The 14620-nt window shown below is 43.3% G+C and overlaps 2 protein-coding genes and 1 long non-coding RNA gene across 3 annotated transcripts in view; 2 read left to right on the top strand and 1 right to left on the bottom strand.

Annotated features, from left to right (window-relative positions):
* Window positions 1-14620, top strand: part of LOC134228018 (uncharacterized) — a 593534-nt gene that overhangs the window by 112358 nt on the left and 466556 nt on the right. The gene's annotated exons all lie outside the window — the stretch shown is intronic.
* LOC134222499 (uncharacterized) lies at window positions 8285-10421 on the bottom strand. The gene is made up of 5 exons (XM_062701647.1): window positions 10234-10421; window positions 9913-10167; window positions 9458-9755; window positions 8885-9316; window positions 8285-8819 (listed from the first exon to the last, which is right to left on the bottom strand). The coding sequence occupies exons 1-5, from the start codon at window positions 10312-10314 to the stop codon at window positions 8677-8679; spliced, it is 1209 nt and encodes a 402-aa protein (XP_062557631.1). The 5' UTR covers window positions 10315-10421; the 3' UTR covers window positions 8285-8676.
* Window positions 11468-12578, top strand: LOC134227716 (uncharacterized). Its single transcript, XM_062709372.1, has 3 exons — window positions 11468-11667; window positions 11779-12099; window positions 12153-12578. Exons 1-3 carry the CDS (start codon window positions 11602-11604, stop codon window positions 12576-12578), a joined length of 813 nt encoding a protein of 270 aa, XP_062565356.1. The 5' UTR covers window positions 11468-11601.

The following is a 14620-nucleotide window of genomic DNA, read 5'->3' as shown; positions in this document are numbered from 1 at the left end:
TCCTTTCAAGAGGTTCGGAAACCTCCTTTCAAGAGGTTCGGAAACCTCCTTTCAAGAGGTTCGGAAACCTCCTTTCAAGAGGTTCGGAAACCTCCTTTCAAGAGGTTCGGAAACCTCCTTTCAAGAGGTTCAAACCTCCTTTCAAGAGGTCTCAAACCTCCTTTCAAGAGGTTCGGAAACCTCCTTTCAAGAGGTTCGGAAACCTCCTTTCAAGAGGTTCAGAAACCTCCTTTCAAGAGGTTCAAACCTCCTTTCAAGAGGTTCGAAACCTCCTTTCAAGAGGTTCGGAAACCTCCTTTCAAGAGGTTCAAACCTCATTTCAAGAGGTTCTGGAAACCTCCTTTCAAGAAGTTCGGAAACCTCCTTTCAAGAGGTTCGGAAACCTCCTTTCAAGAGGTTCGAAACCTCCTTTCAAGAGGTTCGGAAACCTCCTTTCAAGAGGTTCGGAAACCTACTTTCAAGAGGCTCGGAAACCTCCTTTCATGAGGTTCGGAAACCTCCTTTCACGAGGTTCGGTAACCTCCTTTCAAGAGATTCGGAAACCTCCTTTCAAGAGATTCGGAAACCTCCTTTCAAGAGGTTCGGAAACCTCCTTTCAAGAGATTCGGAAACCTCCTTTCAAGAGATTCGGAAACCTCCTTTCAAGAGGTTCGGAAACCTCCTTTCAAGAGGTTCGGAAACCTCCTTTCAAGAGGTTCGGAAACCATCTTTCAAGAGGCTCGGAAACCTCCTTTCAAGAGGTCTGGAACCTCCTTTCAAGAGGTTCTGGAAACCTCCTTTCAAGAGGTTCGGAAACCTCCTTTCAAGAGGTTCTGAAACCTCCTTTCAAGAGGTTCGAAACCTCCTTTCAAGAGGTCTCAAACCTCCTTTCAAGAGGTTCGAAACCTCCTTTCAAGAGGTCTGGAAACCTCCTTTCAAGAGGTTCGAAACCTCCTTTCAAGAGGTTCGAAACCTCCTTTCAAGAAGTTCGGAAACCTCCTTTCAAGAGGTTCGAAACCTCCTTTCAAGAGGTTCGGAAACCTCCTTTCAAGAGGTTCGAAACCTCCTTTCAAGAGGTTCAGAAACCTCCTTTCAAGAGGTTCGAAACCTCCTTTCAAGAGGTTCGGAAACCTCCTTTCAAGAGGTCTCAAACCTCCTTTCAAGAGGTCTCGAAACCTCCTTTCAAGAGGTTCTGAAACCTCCTTTCAAGAGGTTCTGGAAACCTCCTTTCAAGAGGTTCGAAACCTCCTTTAAGAGGTTCGAAACCTCCTTTCAAGAGGCTCGGAAGCTTCTTCTTCAAGAGGCTCGGAAACTTCCTCTTAAAAGGCTCGGAAGCCTCCTTTTACAGGCTCGGAAGCCTCCTTTCAAGAGGTTCGGAAACCTCCTTTCAAGAGGTTCGGAAACCTCCTTTCAAGAGGTTCGGAAACCTCCTTTCAAGAGGTTCGGAAACCTCCTTTCAAGAGGTTCGGAGACCTCCTTTCAAGAGGTTCGGAAACCTCCTTTCAAGAGGTTCGGAAACCTCCTTTCAAGAGGTTCGGAAACCTCCTTTCAAGAGGTTCGGAAACCTCCTTTCAAGAGGTTCGGAAACCTCCTTTCAAGAGGTTCGGAAACCTCCTTTCAAGAGGTTCGGAAACCTCCTTTCAAGAGGTTCGGAAACCTCCTTTCAAGAGGCTCGGAAGCCTGCTTTCAAGAGGCTGGCCCATATAGTATGATGGGCGTTTGCATCACAGCCTATTATAAATGCTTTGTTTTTGGGATTCGCAATTGCAGTACGTGACAAACACTGCAATATCCTGTGGCCTACTCAGTTCATTCACGTCGCCTGGAAAGTATTCTGAAGCAACACAGATTTGAAATTCCGTTTGCTGTTGCAACCTCCAACATATCATATCTCCTGTCGGCTAGTTGCTTCATTAGGTGCACGATTTCTTCAGTTGAAATGTAATTTTCCAGTTGCTTTATACACTGCATCATAGAGGAGAGCTCTGAAGAGTCTTTGTTTATGGCGGAAGAGTTTCAGTCAGATGAGGGAGGTTGCAGAACTTGCTTGAAGATTTTGCTGGGTTTAGGATAGAGTACAGTTATAATCGGTTTTAATCCTCTGCACTTCGATTTCATCCTTCTAAAAAAATCAGTGTTGGTCACTGTTCCGTTCTTCTGCTTGTTGCACTATCTTTCCCCAGCGATCGGTTGGTACTCCGAGCAGTTCCCCCACGTGCTTGTTAGCTTGAAAAGGCGCTTGTGTGCGACTAAAACCTCAGCAGTTGAGGCACTGCATCGGAGACGGATAGTAAGGTCGGGTTAAGTACCTTGCAAAACATGAACTCGCTGAAGACCCTCGCAAAGAAAATCAAAGGAAACCAATTGTTTCGTGATTTATTCAGACAAATTAAAATAGATCCATATTTTTTTTTGAAAGTATCCCTCTTTAGTTTTCATTTCTTGGCAGCCCAGGTTATTCATAAATATTCTATGGTAAATACAAGTAGAATACAAAATTATTTTCAGTGGAAATAGTCATCACGTGTCATGAGACGGAGTTTGGTACGATTTCATATAATTCCATCGTTTGATTATAACTGTAATTGTAATTGATGAACGAAAAAAAGTTGTAAATGTCGAATCGCAGCCAACCACCTTTAACATTGTCATGCTTGGCAGTAGCTTTGTACTGACCGCTAGACTGAGAAATATATGATTTTAATTACATAGAAAAGCTTAAGACTATTATCAAAGACAGATTAGCTTTGCTGTCATGCCACGAACAACTATCACCTGCCGTAAAAGTGCTCAATATCATCGCTTAACAATAACACAGTGCGCAGCAATTAGCAAATTACACTCATTTTCCATTGGAAATCTATTCATCAAGTCAGTCGCACCGAAGCAACAGTGTATCGTGCCGACACCGACACCTCGCTGTCTCATATGTGCTGTCTGCTGCTACAGTACTTAGAGCTCTCACCTGAATAAAACACCCAAGCGCAAAGGCAGCGGACTCACCTTCCTGTTCACCACTGGCCAACAGACGACGACGACGACAACGCGTTTCGCTCTTGCCCACCTCGCCAGTCAGTGCAATATAAATACCAACCACTCACGACCGTGCCGCCGATCGATGTGTGCACATAATTCCAGCGTAAAATATTGTCGCTAGTATATTAATTTTGCCCCGCCTCAGAAAAAAGCACACCGACAAAAGACGGGTTTCGCGGTGTCCAACCACACCGATTGAACTGTCCCGCACAGTCTTGGTCTTGGTCGTGGTCGTCATTGTCGCGTCCCGTCCCGCGTCGCATTGGAGCACATTTTCTCATTTAAATTTTCTTTCTTTATTTTATCCAATTCTGTGCTCTACCACACTATTAGCGCGACTGAGGCTAATGTGTGTGACATTTTCCACGAGGTCGTCGATAGCCGAGTAGCGAGCGATTGATATTTCTGTTTGCATTTGTTTGACTCTGTTGAGTTACCAGTCGAAAATTGAAAACAACATCTGGAAATCTATTTATTTCGACTTCTATCCAATAGGTATTAAATGGAATGGTTCGGGATTTCTCAGGGAGTTATAACAAGTTTAGGATTTTCTTGAAATCACTAAATGTATTTTTTTTTCATGGGAATCTTTTACAACCTGGATTGGCATTTGCATTATTTGTTCAAACGTTGATAGCTAACAGGAAGGAATGAGACCCAACAAACATGGTTAAGGGTGCATGTCGCAGTAACATAGCAGCTTTCGTCATCGCGAGCACTGAATATACATGTATAGGAGAAAAATTGTCACCACAATCTCTTGCACGATACTCACGTAATAATAGACCCACTTTAATAATGGCTGGTCCGGTGAGTGCTCACAGGAAATCACCGGTGGAAAAATGAGAGAAAAAATATCCATTCCACACAATCACGAACCTCGTTGGGAATCGCTATTAATACAACTCCGGGCCAGTGTTCGCGCTACACACCGATAAGGAACGCGGACATCGCGTTGGAGGTAGTGTTTATGAACGAGAAACCAGAAGAGGGATTAATGACACCGTCACGACAAATATTGCGCGCATTCGCATTCCAATGGGTACCTGCCTGCTGCAAAGCATCGCATCGCACAGCCGAACGACTACCGCTTGGAAGGCCGCGGCTAGCCAAAGTATGGGAAGAAAGAACGCCATTACGATGGCATTGAGTGGAGTGTATCGATTTCGTGGATGCGCAATGATGTAAATTAAAATTCTTGGAATACGGCGAGGGTTAGTAATCGACTTTATAAGTAAGTGGTGTGGTGTGCTTGAAAATATGTCCACCATACCACGGGATTAAAAGTTGTTATAGCATTGAGAAAAATCCTCGTAGGTAGAAGAAAATCACTAATAATATTTTTGTTTAATTTGATCATCAAAATTGTTTCCTTCCAGTTACTAAAGTCGTTGTTTATTTTGGACTTTCATGACTATTGGAGGCTTCCGGGCCTCATGAAAGGAGGCTTCCGGGCCTCCTGAAAGGAGGCTTCCGAGCCTCTTGAAAGGAGGCTTCCGAGCCTCATGAAAGGAAGCTTCCGGACCTCTTGAAAGGAGGCTTCCGGGCCTCTTGAAAGGGGGCTTCCAAGCCTCATGAAAGGAGGCTCTCGTTCCTCTTGAAAGGAGGCTTCCTGGCATCTTGAAAGGAGGCTTCCTGGCCTCTTGAAAGGAGGCTCCCTGACCTCTTGAAAGGAGACTTCCTGGCATCTTGAAAGGAAGCTTCCTGGCCTCTTGAAAGGAGGCTTCCAGGCATGTTGAAAAAAGGCTTCCGAGCCTCTTGAAAGGAGGCTTCCGAGCCTCTTGAAAGGAGGCTTCCGAGCCTCTTAAAAGAGGCTTCCGGACCTCTTGGAAAGAGGCTTCCGGGCCTCTTGAAAGGGGGCTTCCGAGCCTCTTGAAAGGAGGCTTCCGCGCCTCTTGAAAGGAGGCTTCGGCGCCTCTTGAAAGGAGGCTTCCGAGCCTCTTGAAAGGGAGGCCTGAGCCTCTTGAAAGGAGGCTTCTGAGCCTCTTGAAAGGAGGCTTCCGGGCCCTCTTGAAAGGAGGCTTCCGGGCCTCTTGAGAGCTGGCTTCCGGGCCTCTTGAAAGGAGGCTTCCGGGCCTCTTGAAAGGAGGCTTCCTGGCCTCTTGAAAGGAGGCTTCCTGGCCTCTTGAAAGGAGGCTTCCGGGCCTCTTGAAAGGAGGCTTCCGGGACTCTTTAAAGGAGACTTCCAAACCTCTAGAAAGGAGGCTTCCGGACCCCTTGAAAGGAGGCTTCCGAGCCTTTTGAAAGGAGGCTTCCGCGCCTCTTGAAAGGAGGCTTCTGGCCTCTTGAAAGGAGGCTTCCGGGCCTCTTGAAAGGAGGCTACCGCGCCACTTGAAAGGAGGCTTCAGGCCTCTTGAAAGGAGGCTTCCGGGCCTCTTGAAAGGAGGCTTCCGGGCCTCTTGAAAGGAGGCTTCCGAGCCTCTTGTAAGAAGGCTTCCGGCCTCTTAAAAGGAGGCTTCCGGGCCTCTTGAAAGGAGGCTTCCTGGCCTCTTGAAAGGAGGCTTCCGGGCCTCTTGAAAGGAGGCTTCCCGGCCTCTTAAAAGGAGGCTTCCGGGCCTCTTGAAAGGAGGCTTCCGGGCCTCTTGAAAGGAGGCTTCCGGGCCTCTTGAAAGGAGGCTTCCGGGCCTCTTGAAAGGAGGCTTCCGGGCCTCTTGAAAGGAGGCCTCTTGAAAGGAGGCTCCCAGGCCTCTTGAAAGGAGGCTTCCTGGCCTCTTGAAAGGAGGCTTCGGGCCTCTTGAAAGAAGGCTTCCGGGCCTCTTGAAAGGAGGCTTCCGGGCCTCTTGAAAGGATGCTTCCGGGCCTCTTGAAAGGAGGCTTCCGGGCCTCTTGAAAGGAGGCTTCCAGGCCTCTTGAAAGGAGACTTCCGGGCCTCTTGAAAGGAGGCTTCCGGGCCTCTTGAAAGGAGGCTTCCAGGCCTCTTGAAAGGAGGCTTCCGGGCCTCTTGAAAGGAGGCTTCCGGGCCTCTTGAAAGGAGGCTTCCGGGCCTCTTGAAAGGAGGCTTCCGGGCCTCTTGAAAGGAGGCTTCCCGGTCTCTTGAAAGGTGGCTCCCGGGTCTCTTGAAAGGAGGCTTCGGGCCTCTTGAAAGGAGGCTTCCTGGGCCTCTTGAAAGGAGGCTTCCGGGCCTCTTGAAAGGAGGCTTCCGGGCCTCTTGAAAGGAGGCTTCTGGCCTCTTGAAAGGAGGCTTCCGGGCCTCTTGAAAGGAGGCTTCTGGCCTCTTGAAAGGAGGCTTCCTGGCCTCTTGAAAGGAGGCTTCCGGGCCTCTTGAAAGGAGGCTTCCGGGCCTCTTGAAAGGAGGCTTCCGGGCCTCTTGAAAGGAGGCTTCTGGCCTCTTGAAAGGAGGCTTCCGGGCCTCTTGAAAGGAGGCTTCCTGGCCTCTTGAAAGGAGGCTTCCGGGCCTCTTGAAAGGAGGCTTCCTGGCCTCTTGAAAGGAGGCTTCCGGGCCTCTGGAAAGGAGGCTTCCTGGCCTCTTGAAAGGAGGCTTCCGGGCCTCTTGAAAGGAGGCTTCCGGGCCTCTTGAAAGGAGGCTTCCGGGCCTTTTGAAAGGAGGCTTCCGGGCCTCTTGAAAGGAGGCTTCCGGGCCTCTTGAAAGGAGGCTTCCTGGCCTCTTGAAAGGAGGCTTCCTGGCCTTTTGAAAGGAGGCTTCCTGGCCTCTTGAAAGGAGGCTTCGGGCCTCTTGAAAGGAGACTTCCAGGCCTCTTGAAAGGAGGCTTCCGGGCCTCTTGAAAGGAAGCTACCAAGCCTCTTGAAAGGAGGCTACCGGGCCTCTTGAAAGGAGGCTACCAAGCCTCTTGAAAGGAGGCTACCAAGCCTCTTGAAAGGAGGCTACCAAGCCTCTTGAAAGGAGGCTACCAAGCCTCTTGAAAGGAGGCTACCAAGCCTCTTGAAAGGAGGCTATCAAGCCTCTTGAAAGGAGGCTACCAAGCCTCTTGAAAGGAGGCTACCAAGCCTCTTGAAAGGAGGCTACCAAGCCTCTTGAAAGGAGGCTACCAAGCCTCTTGAAAGGAGGCTACCAAGCCTCTTGAAAGGAGGCTACCAAGCCTCTTGAAAGGAGGCTACCAAGCCTCTTGAAAGGAGGCTACCAAGCCTCTTGAAAGGAGGCTACCAAGCCTCTTGAAAGGAGGCTACCAAGCCTCTTGAAAGGAGGCTACCAAGCCTCTTGAAAGGAGGCTACCAAGCCTCTTGAAAGAAGGCTACCAAGCCTCTTGAAAGGAGGCTACCAAGCCTCTTGAAATGAGGCTACCAAGCCTCTTGAAATGAGGCTACCAAGCCTCTTGAAATGAGGCTACCAAGCCTCTTGAAAGGAGGCTACCAAGCCTCTTGAAAGGAGGCTACCAAGCCTCTTGAGAGGAGGCTACCAAGCCTCTTGAAAGGAGGCTACCAAGCCTCTTGAAAGGAGGCTACCAAGCCTCGTGAAAGGAGGCTACCAAGCCTCGTGAAAGGAGGCTACCAAGCCTCGTGAAAGGAGGCTACCAAGCCTCTTGAAAGGAGGCTTCCAAGCCTCTTGAAAGGAGGCTTCCAAGCCTCTTGAAAGGAGGCTTCCAAGCCTCTTGAAAGGAGGCTTCCAAGCCTCTTGAAAGGAGGCTACCAAGCCTTGTGAAAGGAGGCTACCAAGCCTCGTGAAAGGAGGCTACCAAGCCTCTTGAAAAGAGGCTTCCAAGCCTCTTGAAAGAGGCTTTCAAGAATCTTGAAAGGATTCTTCCGAGCCTCTTGAAAGGTGGTTTCCGAGCCTCTTGAAAGAAGGGTTCCGAGCCTCTTGAATGGAGGTTTCCGAAAGCAGGCTTCCGAGGCCCCTTGAAAGAAGGCTTCCGGGCCTCTTGAAAGGAAGCTCCCGAGCCTCTTGAAAAGGAACTTCCGGGCCTCTGTAAATAGAACTCCTCACGAAGTTTCTCCGGAAGGTCCTCGGGGAATTCTTCTGGAAGCTTCTCCTGGAATTCCTCCGGATGTTCCTCCGGGAGTTTCTCCGGAAATTTCTCCAAGTATCCCTTCGGAAGCTCCGCCAGGGAATTCTTCTGGAAGTTTATTAGGGAATTCATCTGGAGGTTCTCCCGGGAATTCCTCCGAAAATTCATCAGGGAATTCCTCCGGGAAATTTTTCGGAAATTCCTTCAGGAATTCTCCCAGGAATTCCACCTGAAGAAGAATTCCTTCGGATGTTTCTTCGTCTCGCCCATATTCCCGATCAGGAATGCATAACAAATTTATAACAACGGGAGTTACTTATTTCAAAAGATTAAAATAACAAGGTGTGTTATAAAATTGGCTGGTTAGTTGTTAAAATAACAAAAAACATAACTAAAATCCCTCTAGCTGTAACAAAATAGTAACATAGTGTGTTACTTTTATATCAGTGTTATAACAAAATAAGATATAATTTCTAATGATGAAAATTGTATATTATAACAACCTTTGTTATAAATTAGATATAAAATCAGTTTAGTGAATGGTTATAAATTTGATTAAATTGTATAAAAATTGTTGTTTTGGATCATTGGCAAGAGGAAAATCATAAATCTGAACTTTTTAGTTTAATGCCTTATATTTTCAGAATTCAAGTTACAATGTCAATACAGTTACAATACAATGCCAAAATTCAATAGTTCTTTGAAAGTTTTATAAACATTTCTGACTCAGAGCTCCGAGGTATGGTAAAATAAGTAGAAGTTAGCACACAAGCGAGTTAGTTAGCAAGCTCCTTTTCCCATAGTATGCCAGAACTCGCTTCATAAGCCTCGGCGCTTCATCGGCCATAGATTTGGCAACAGCTGGCGAATCACCTCGGAAAATGCGATGTTCCAACAAACGATCTAGAATTAAATTCAATTTAAAATTAATATAGATGAGTTCGGAGTTCATTAAAGTAAATATTTACCACGCAAGTACTTCACTTTGTCAGGCTCAAGTGGAATCCGTTTCACAGTTTGAGTTGACACCTGGATTTGACTTTTGTTTACCCCAGCTTTTGGTCTTCCATGAGGATTGTTGGACGACCTTCCACTCACAGATCTGTTCAGGAAGCCGTCTGGCCAGAGCTCTTCCATCAGCAGCCGAACAAAAGTATAGTCGCTCTTAATTGCTTGGTTCGAGAAATTCTTAAGCTGATCCGTGCTTGGAAATCCCTCGATCTCTGTGAAAATTTCTCCTTGAGGTTCACCAATAATCTTCGAATTTAGGAAGTCCGTCAACTTGAGGCATCGTTTATTGGACTCCCGAAGGGCTTTCTTAAGTTTTTCATTTTGTGCCTTCATCGTAGCGTTGTCTTTCAGTAATTTTGTTATTGCTGGTTGTTGCCCACAGCTGCACTCTGAAAATGAAAAAAATATCTAAGAAAGATTGGAACCTTTACGGACTGTTAGGTGGATTTGTTTTATTGTATCTCCACAGACCAGCGATATTTAGAATCCAAAAACTACTTCACAAATATCCATTATGTTATGTTGCTTACCAATGGTTACAGCTGTTTGAGCTTCGCTTCCATTTTCGTCTTCGAAATAATCAGCACTTTCCTCTGAAGTTTTTCTTTGAATGCACTTGGTTGAATATGTTCTCAAAACTGTCGGACTATCTGGCATCTTGCGCTGACCATTAGCTTCAGATTCAAGCCGTGCTGCTGCAGTGCATCGTTGAAGTTCGGGCATGTCATCGTCATCATCCTCCCAGTCCCGGAAAAAATCCATCTGTATCTCCATCATTTGTCTGTCCTTTATCGGGCTTACAGTTTGTACACCGGGGGACGATGTTATCTAAAAACATTGTATTATATTATTAAACGTTCATTCATCGTACATCGTCATACATCGATTGTAAAAATAAGCATATTAACATAATTCGGAAGCTATCTGTGCCAAGTTTTGAACTAGGCCATGTAAAAAGTTTGAAGAAAACATTAATAATCTTTACCTTATGTGTAGGTGAAGAGCTTAGAAGGATACGGTTTTTCGGAACCAGTAGGTCGGAAGGCTTTGGTTGAGTTTTCTTTCGATTCGTAGCCGATCTGACAATTCGGGATCGGGTTGTGGTAACGGAATTTTTCGGGTCTGTAGTAGGTTTTTCCATTCTACGAAATGGCATTTTCATAGCCACACCGGGATTATCTGTCTTGATTGCCGCTGTTTGATTCGGCTGTTCAGCTGGCTGATCAGTTTCCTCTTCCTCCTGCGAGTTGAAGTTAAAAATAGAGGTTAGTTATATAGCTCATTTTCTAGTGCAGGTTTTACTGACCTTTATTAAAAAGGCTAGGTTCCTTCTATTTGCAGCTGCGCGCAGCCGTTTAGTCGCTACCGGTACATATTTCTTCCCCATTTTATCCTCGATTTAAACAATTTGATTCACGAAACCAGTTTTATTTGAACCAGGAAACAAAAAATGGCGTTCAGTTACGAAAATCGCGGAACCGAATAGGTACACTTCAAATCTTAAATAGGCAGATAATAGTATAATGCAAGACAAAAAAAAGTTTCTATTTTTTTAATTCTTGATCTTTTTCCAGTTTAGTCATTTCATTCAACATATGCAAATTTAAAATTAAATTAATAAAATTACTATATTTTCTGTCAAATTTGCCGTTTCCGTCGCCGTTCCGTTGTATTGCGTTTGGGGCTTTACTCCCTTACCGCATGGCTAAGGAAGGCAATAAATAAAACAGTTAGTTTACGGGTTCATTTCAATAATTAATTTTGATGATGGTTTTATGCCTTTTTGAATCTTCAGTTTTTCAATTGTTATTGAATAATTGAATAAAAAATAAACTCAAATTTCAGTAGTTTTGAGGTTCCGTGTATAACCACAAACGGCTCGGAAAAAATATGATATTGCCGGCGTAGCACCAAATTAGAATTTGGAAGTAGGAACTTCCGAACCGAGTTTTTTCCGAGGTTTTATCTGTCAAACTAAATAATGTGTTGTTTAGCTTATATTTATGTGAATCTTGCGCACTACTTCCGAAGTTGGGTAATTTGCCTGTAACTCGAGAAAAATACCCCTTCACTTATGTCGTAACTGCGTCGCGATTAGTGCGCATGACAGCACATGTCGATGATATAGGTGCGACATAAGGAAATAGGGGAAAGCATGGAGGTCGCAAGGGCTTACTTCGGTTCCAGCTGGAAGAACAACATATCAAGACAAAATTTTCAAAACGACTTATCTGCTTTTGTAAACAAAGATTCAAACGTCGATTTATCGAATCTGAGAGCAGTCTCATACAAACCAATAACACCACCAACAGATAGCCGAAGCCTTCACTTATGTATTGATGGTGTAGGTTTGCGTGGAAGTGCTCTCAGATTCTACAAATCGTTGAATCTTTGTTTACAAAAGCAGAAAAGTCGTTTTGAAAATTTGGTATTGACAGATTCGTCATATCAACATTTGAATCTTTGTTTTCAAAAGCAATAACGTCGTTTCGAAAATTTGGTATTTAATTATTGTTTCGTGTCGTGTGTTGAATTTCATCAGGAAAGTTTGAACTGTGTAACGTAACTGTAACGGAATGTAACTTTTTTCACTTTTCGTTCACGATAGTAATTCTATTAATTTACTGTGTGCTTTATACAAGTTAACAGTATTTGATAATTTAATATTTAAAATATGAGTCGTAGACCACGTCATTATTACTTAAAAACACCATGGTACAAGCGCGGGTATATAAAAAAAGTAAGTAGCAACTGATGTTGTTTTAGTTGAAATCTGCTTTAAAAGCATTGGAATAACCCATTTCGCTAAGTTCTCCGTAAACACCATATTGATATTTTTATTATTCCGAAGCCGAGATATCCCAAGTCACCTACTGAATATGGAGTTGAAACAAGTAGCTTAGATGAGCTTCTAATTTCTGGTGATCGCTTCGGGGATAACAATAATGCAGAGTTACAAGCGAACATGAACATTCAAAATCAACGGCCGAATCTTAATACTACCCATGAAGAGCCCTTGCCAAAGGAAATCCATTCAGAACTGGAATTAAATGACTCAATGACAGATAGTTCTTCATGTTTTAAAGTCACTACCGAAGACGAATCGGAGATCCCGGAAAATAGCATGATAGGAGATTACATGGCAGAAAGTAATAACTCGTATTCAAAACAGGTATTACTACATGTTTCAAATATAGACGAAATTAGGAACCATTCTTTTTCCAGGAACCTTCGGACAGCTATACTGATTTTGCTAAGTTTCGTGACGACATCGTAATACGAGACATAATATTCATGATGCTGAATTTCTACATACGACACAAGCTCACTCAAGAAGGTTTAGAAGATCTTATGAGAATGTTGAATGTCTTGACAATAGGCAAAATTTTCCCGGAATGTTTTTCCACAATCTCCAATGTTTTTCCAGCTTCATATGATGCCGAAAGGGCTTATTTCTGTGTCAATTGTCAGTTTGGGTATATCAATCCTTTTATACTGATTATATACCACACTAACATTTATTTTTTATATTTAGCTATGACGTTACACCACAACCTGAAACTGTGTGTCCAGTGGAAAACTGTGGATCTACCAAAAAGGATTTTTTCATCACTTTCCCCATTGAGCAGCAGATCAGGGAAAGTTTCTTGAAGTTCTCTAAAGAGATAGAAGAATATGGAACAGAGGTTTACAATTGTGATATTCGCGACATAAGTCGTGGTAAACTAGCGCAGTCAATAATGAAAGATGAATCATCTAAATATATCACTCTTTCGGCGAATGAAGATGGCGCCGCTGCTGTTAAATGTTCCAGCAAGAAACCCATATACCCATTATTTTTGACTATGAACAACTTACCACCAAAACAACGCTTCAACAAAAACAATCTCATTATCGCCGCATTGTGGTTCAATCCAGGAAAGCCGAATATGGCATTGTTCCATAAAAATTTTGTACTTCAACTACAACGACTGAGAAACGGTATCGTCATTGGAAAAGATGTCTACAAAGTTGTGTTACTACAGAATTGTACAGATTCTGTTGGTCGTTGTGAACTGTTCTGTTCAAAACAGTATAACGGTTGGTATGGCTGTACGCTTTGTTTGCATCCAGGAAAACTAATTGGCAATCAAATTAGATATCCATACCAAAAAGCAAAAGCACGAGAAGATAAGGGAACCAGAGAACTTATGTATGACATTGAAAGGTGTCATTTAAAGGAATCGTATGGTCTAAAAGGTCTTTGTGTGTTGGTAGGAGTTCCAGATTTTGATATAATCATAGGATTACCTCCCGATTACATGCACATGGGTCTGATAGGCATTACAAGAATGATCTGGGAACTGGTCATAAGGAGCGTGAATAAGGAGCGTAGTTGTTATGTGGGTGATCAAAAACAGTTAATAGAGAGCAGGCTTTTGTCAATCAAGCTTCCCAGTTGCTTCCCACGAAACATCAGAAAAGTTGATGAATATCAGAAATTTAAAGCCAGTGAATGGGAGACTTTATTGTTCCACTGCATCTACCCATGCATGCACGATCTAATGCCGAAACAACATCTGGATATGATAATGTTGTTTTCAACAAGTCTGTTCGAACTTTTGCAAATGCAAATTTCTGAACGTACATTGCAAGATTGTGAAAAACGATTGATTAAGTTCGTAAAAGAATATGAAAAAACGTTCGGACCAGAAAATGTTGTTTACAACATACATCTTGCAACGCACTTGGTAGAAACAGTGAAGAATCTGGGAGCTCTATGGAATTCATCACTTTTCCCCTATGAAAACGGAAATGGAATGTTGATTGGGTTTCATACATCAAACAACCATCCTGTCATACAAGTGGCCACGAAATACATTTTGAATCGTATTTGTCATCATACAAGGCAAGCAAGTAATAATCCCACAAAAGCTTGGATCGAAACAATTTGGTCCTCCTCTCGAAACAACCCCAAATATGATCATAGATATAGAGCTGTTCTACCGGAGGACATTGAGTACGAGGAAGACGTGACCGGAAAAGAATTCAACGATGTCGGCAAATGGTACAATAATGGTATGAAAATTTGCACTGAGTCGACTTGTGCCAAATTTTCATACGACGATTCGTTCATAAACATCAATAATCAATTTTTTCGGATAATTCGGATTCTGATTGATATCGAAAACAACGCATATGTTATTGGGCACAAATTAATTACAACTAAGATTTATGGTAATATGTTCTCCTATAAATATTCAAAATGCACAATGTTATTACGAATTACAAGTACTGTAAAAAAATGCGTAAGTGTAATAGTAAAATCGAAAGATAAAAATTCAGTGATTAAAAACTTCATTTCGATTTGCAAACCCAAAACTCAAGTAGACTGAACAGTTACAATAAAATCAAATAGCTTCACATTAATTCTTGACATTTTACAATGAAAGAACCCATTACGTATAACGGAATGTCAAACATTTCAAGCCAATTTCGTTAAGTCATATTATTCTTATATTTTACTTTCAAAAATGTCCATGCTTCTCGATACCATTTTCCCCAGCAATAATGTCAATGATGAATATTAAAACTGAATTTCTCAGACCCGATATTTCTTAACGATATTGATTTTTATCATAACTAACCCTGTTATAATTTTGATATATCTAAAAACAAAGAAAAAATCGCTTTTTATCGAATTATCTGATTAT

This window comes from Armigeres subalbatus, chromosome 3, assembly GCF_024139115.2.
Source record: "Armigeres subalbatus isolate Guangzhou_Male chromosome 3, GZ_Asu_2, whole genome shotgun sequence".
In the NCBI taxonomy this organism is placed as follows: Eukaryota; Metazoa; Arthropoda; class Insecta; order Diptera; family Culicidae; genus Armigeres; species Armigeres subalbatus.
The sequence above is the reverse complement of the archived record's forward strand: the minus strand, read 5'-3'. Positions and strand labels throughout refer to the sequence as shown.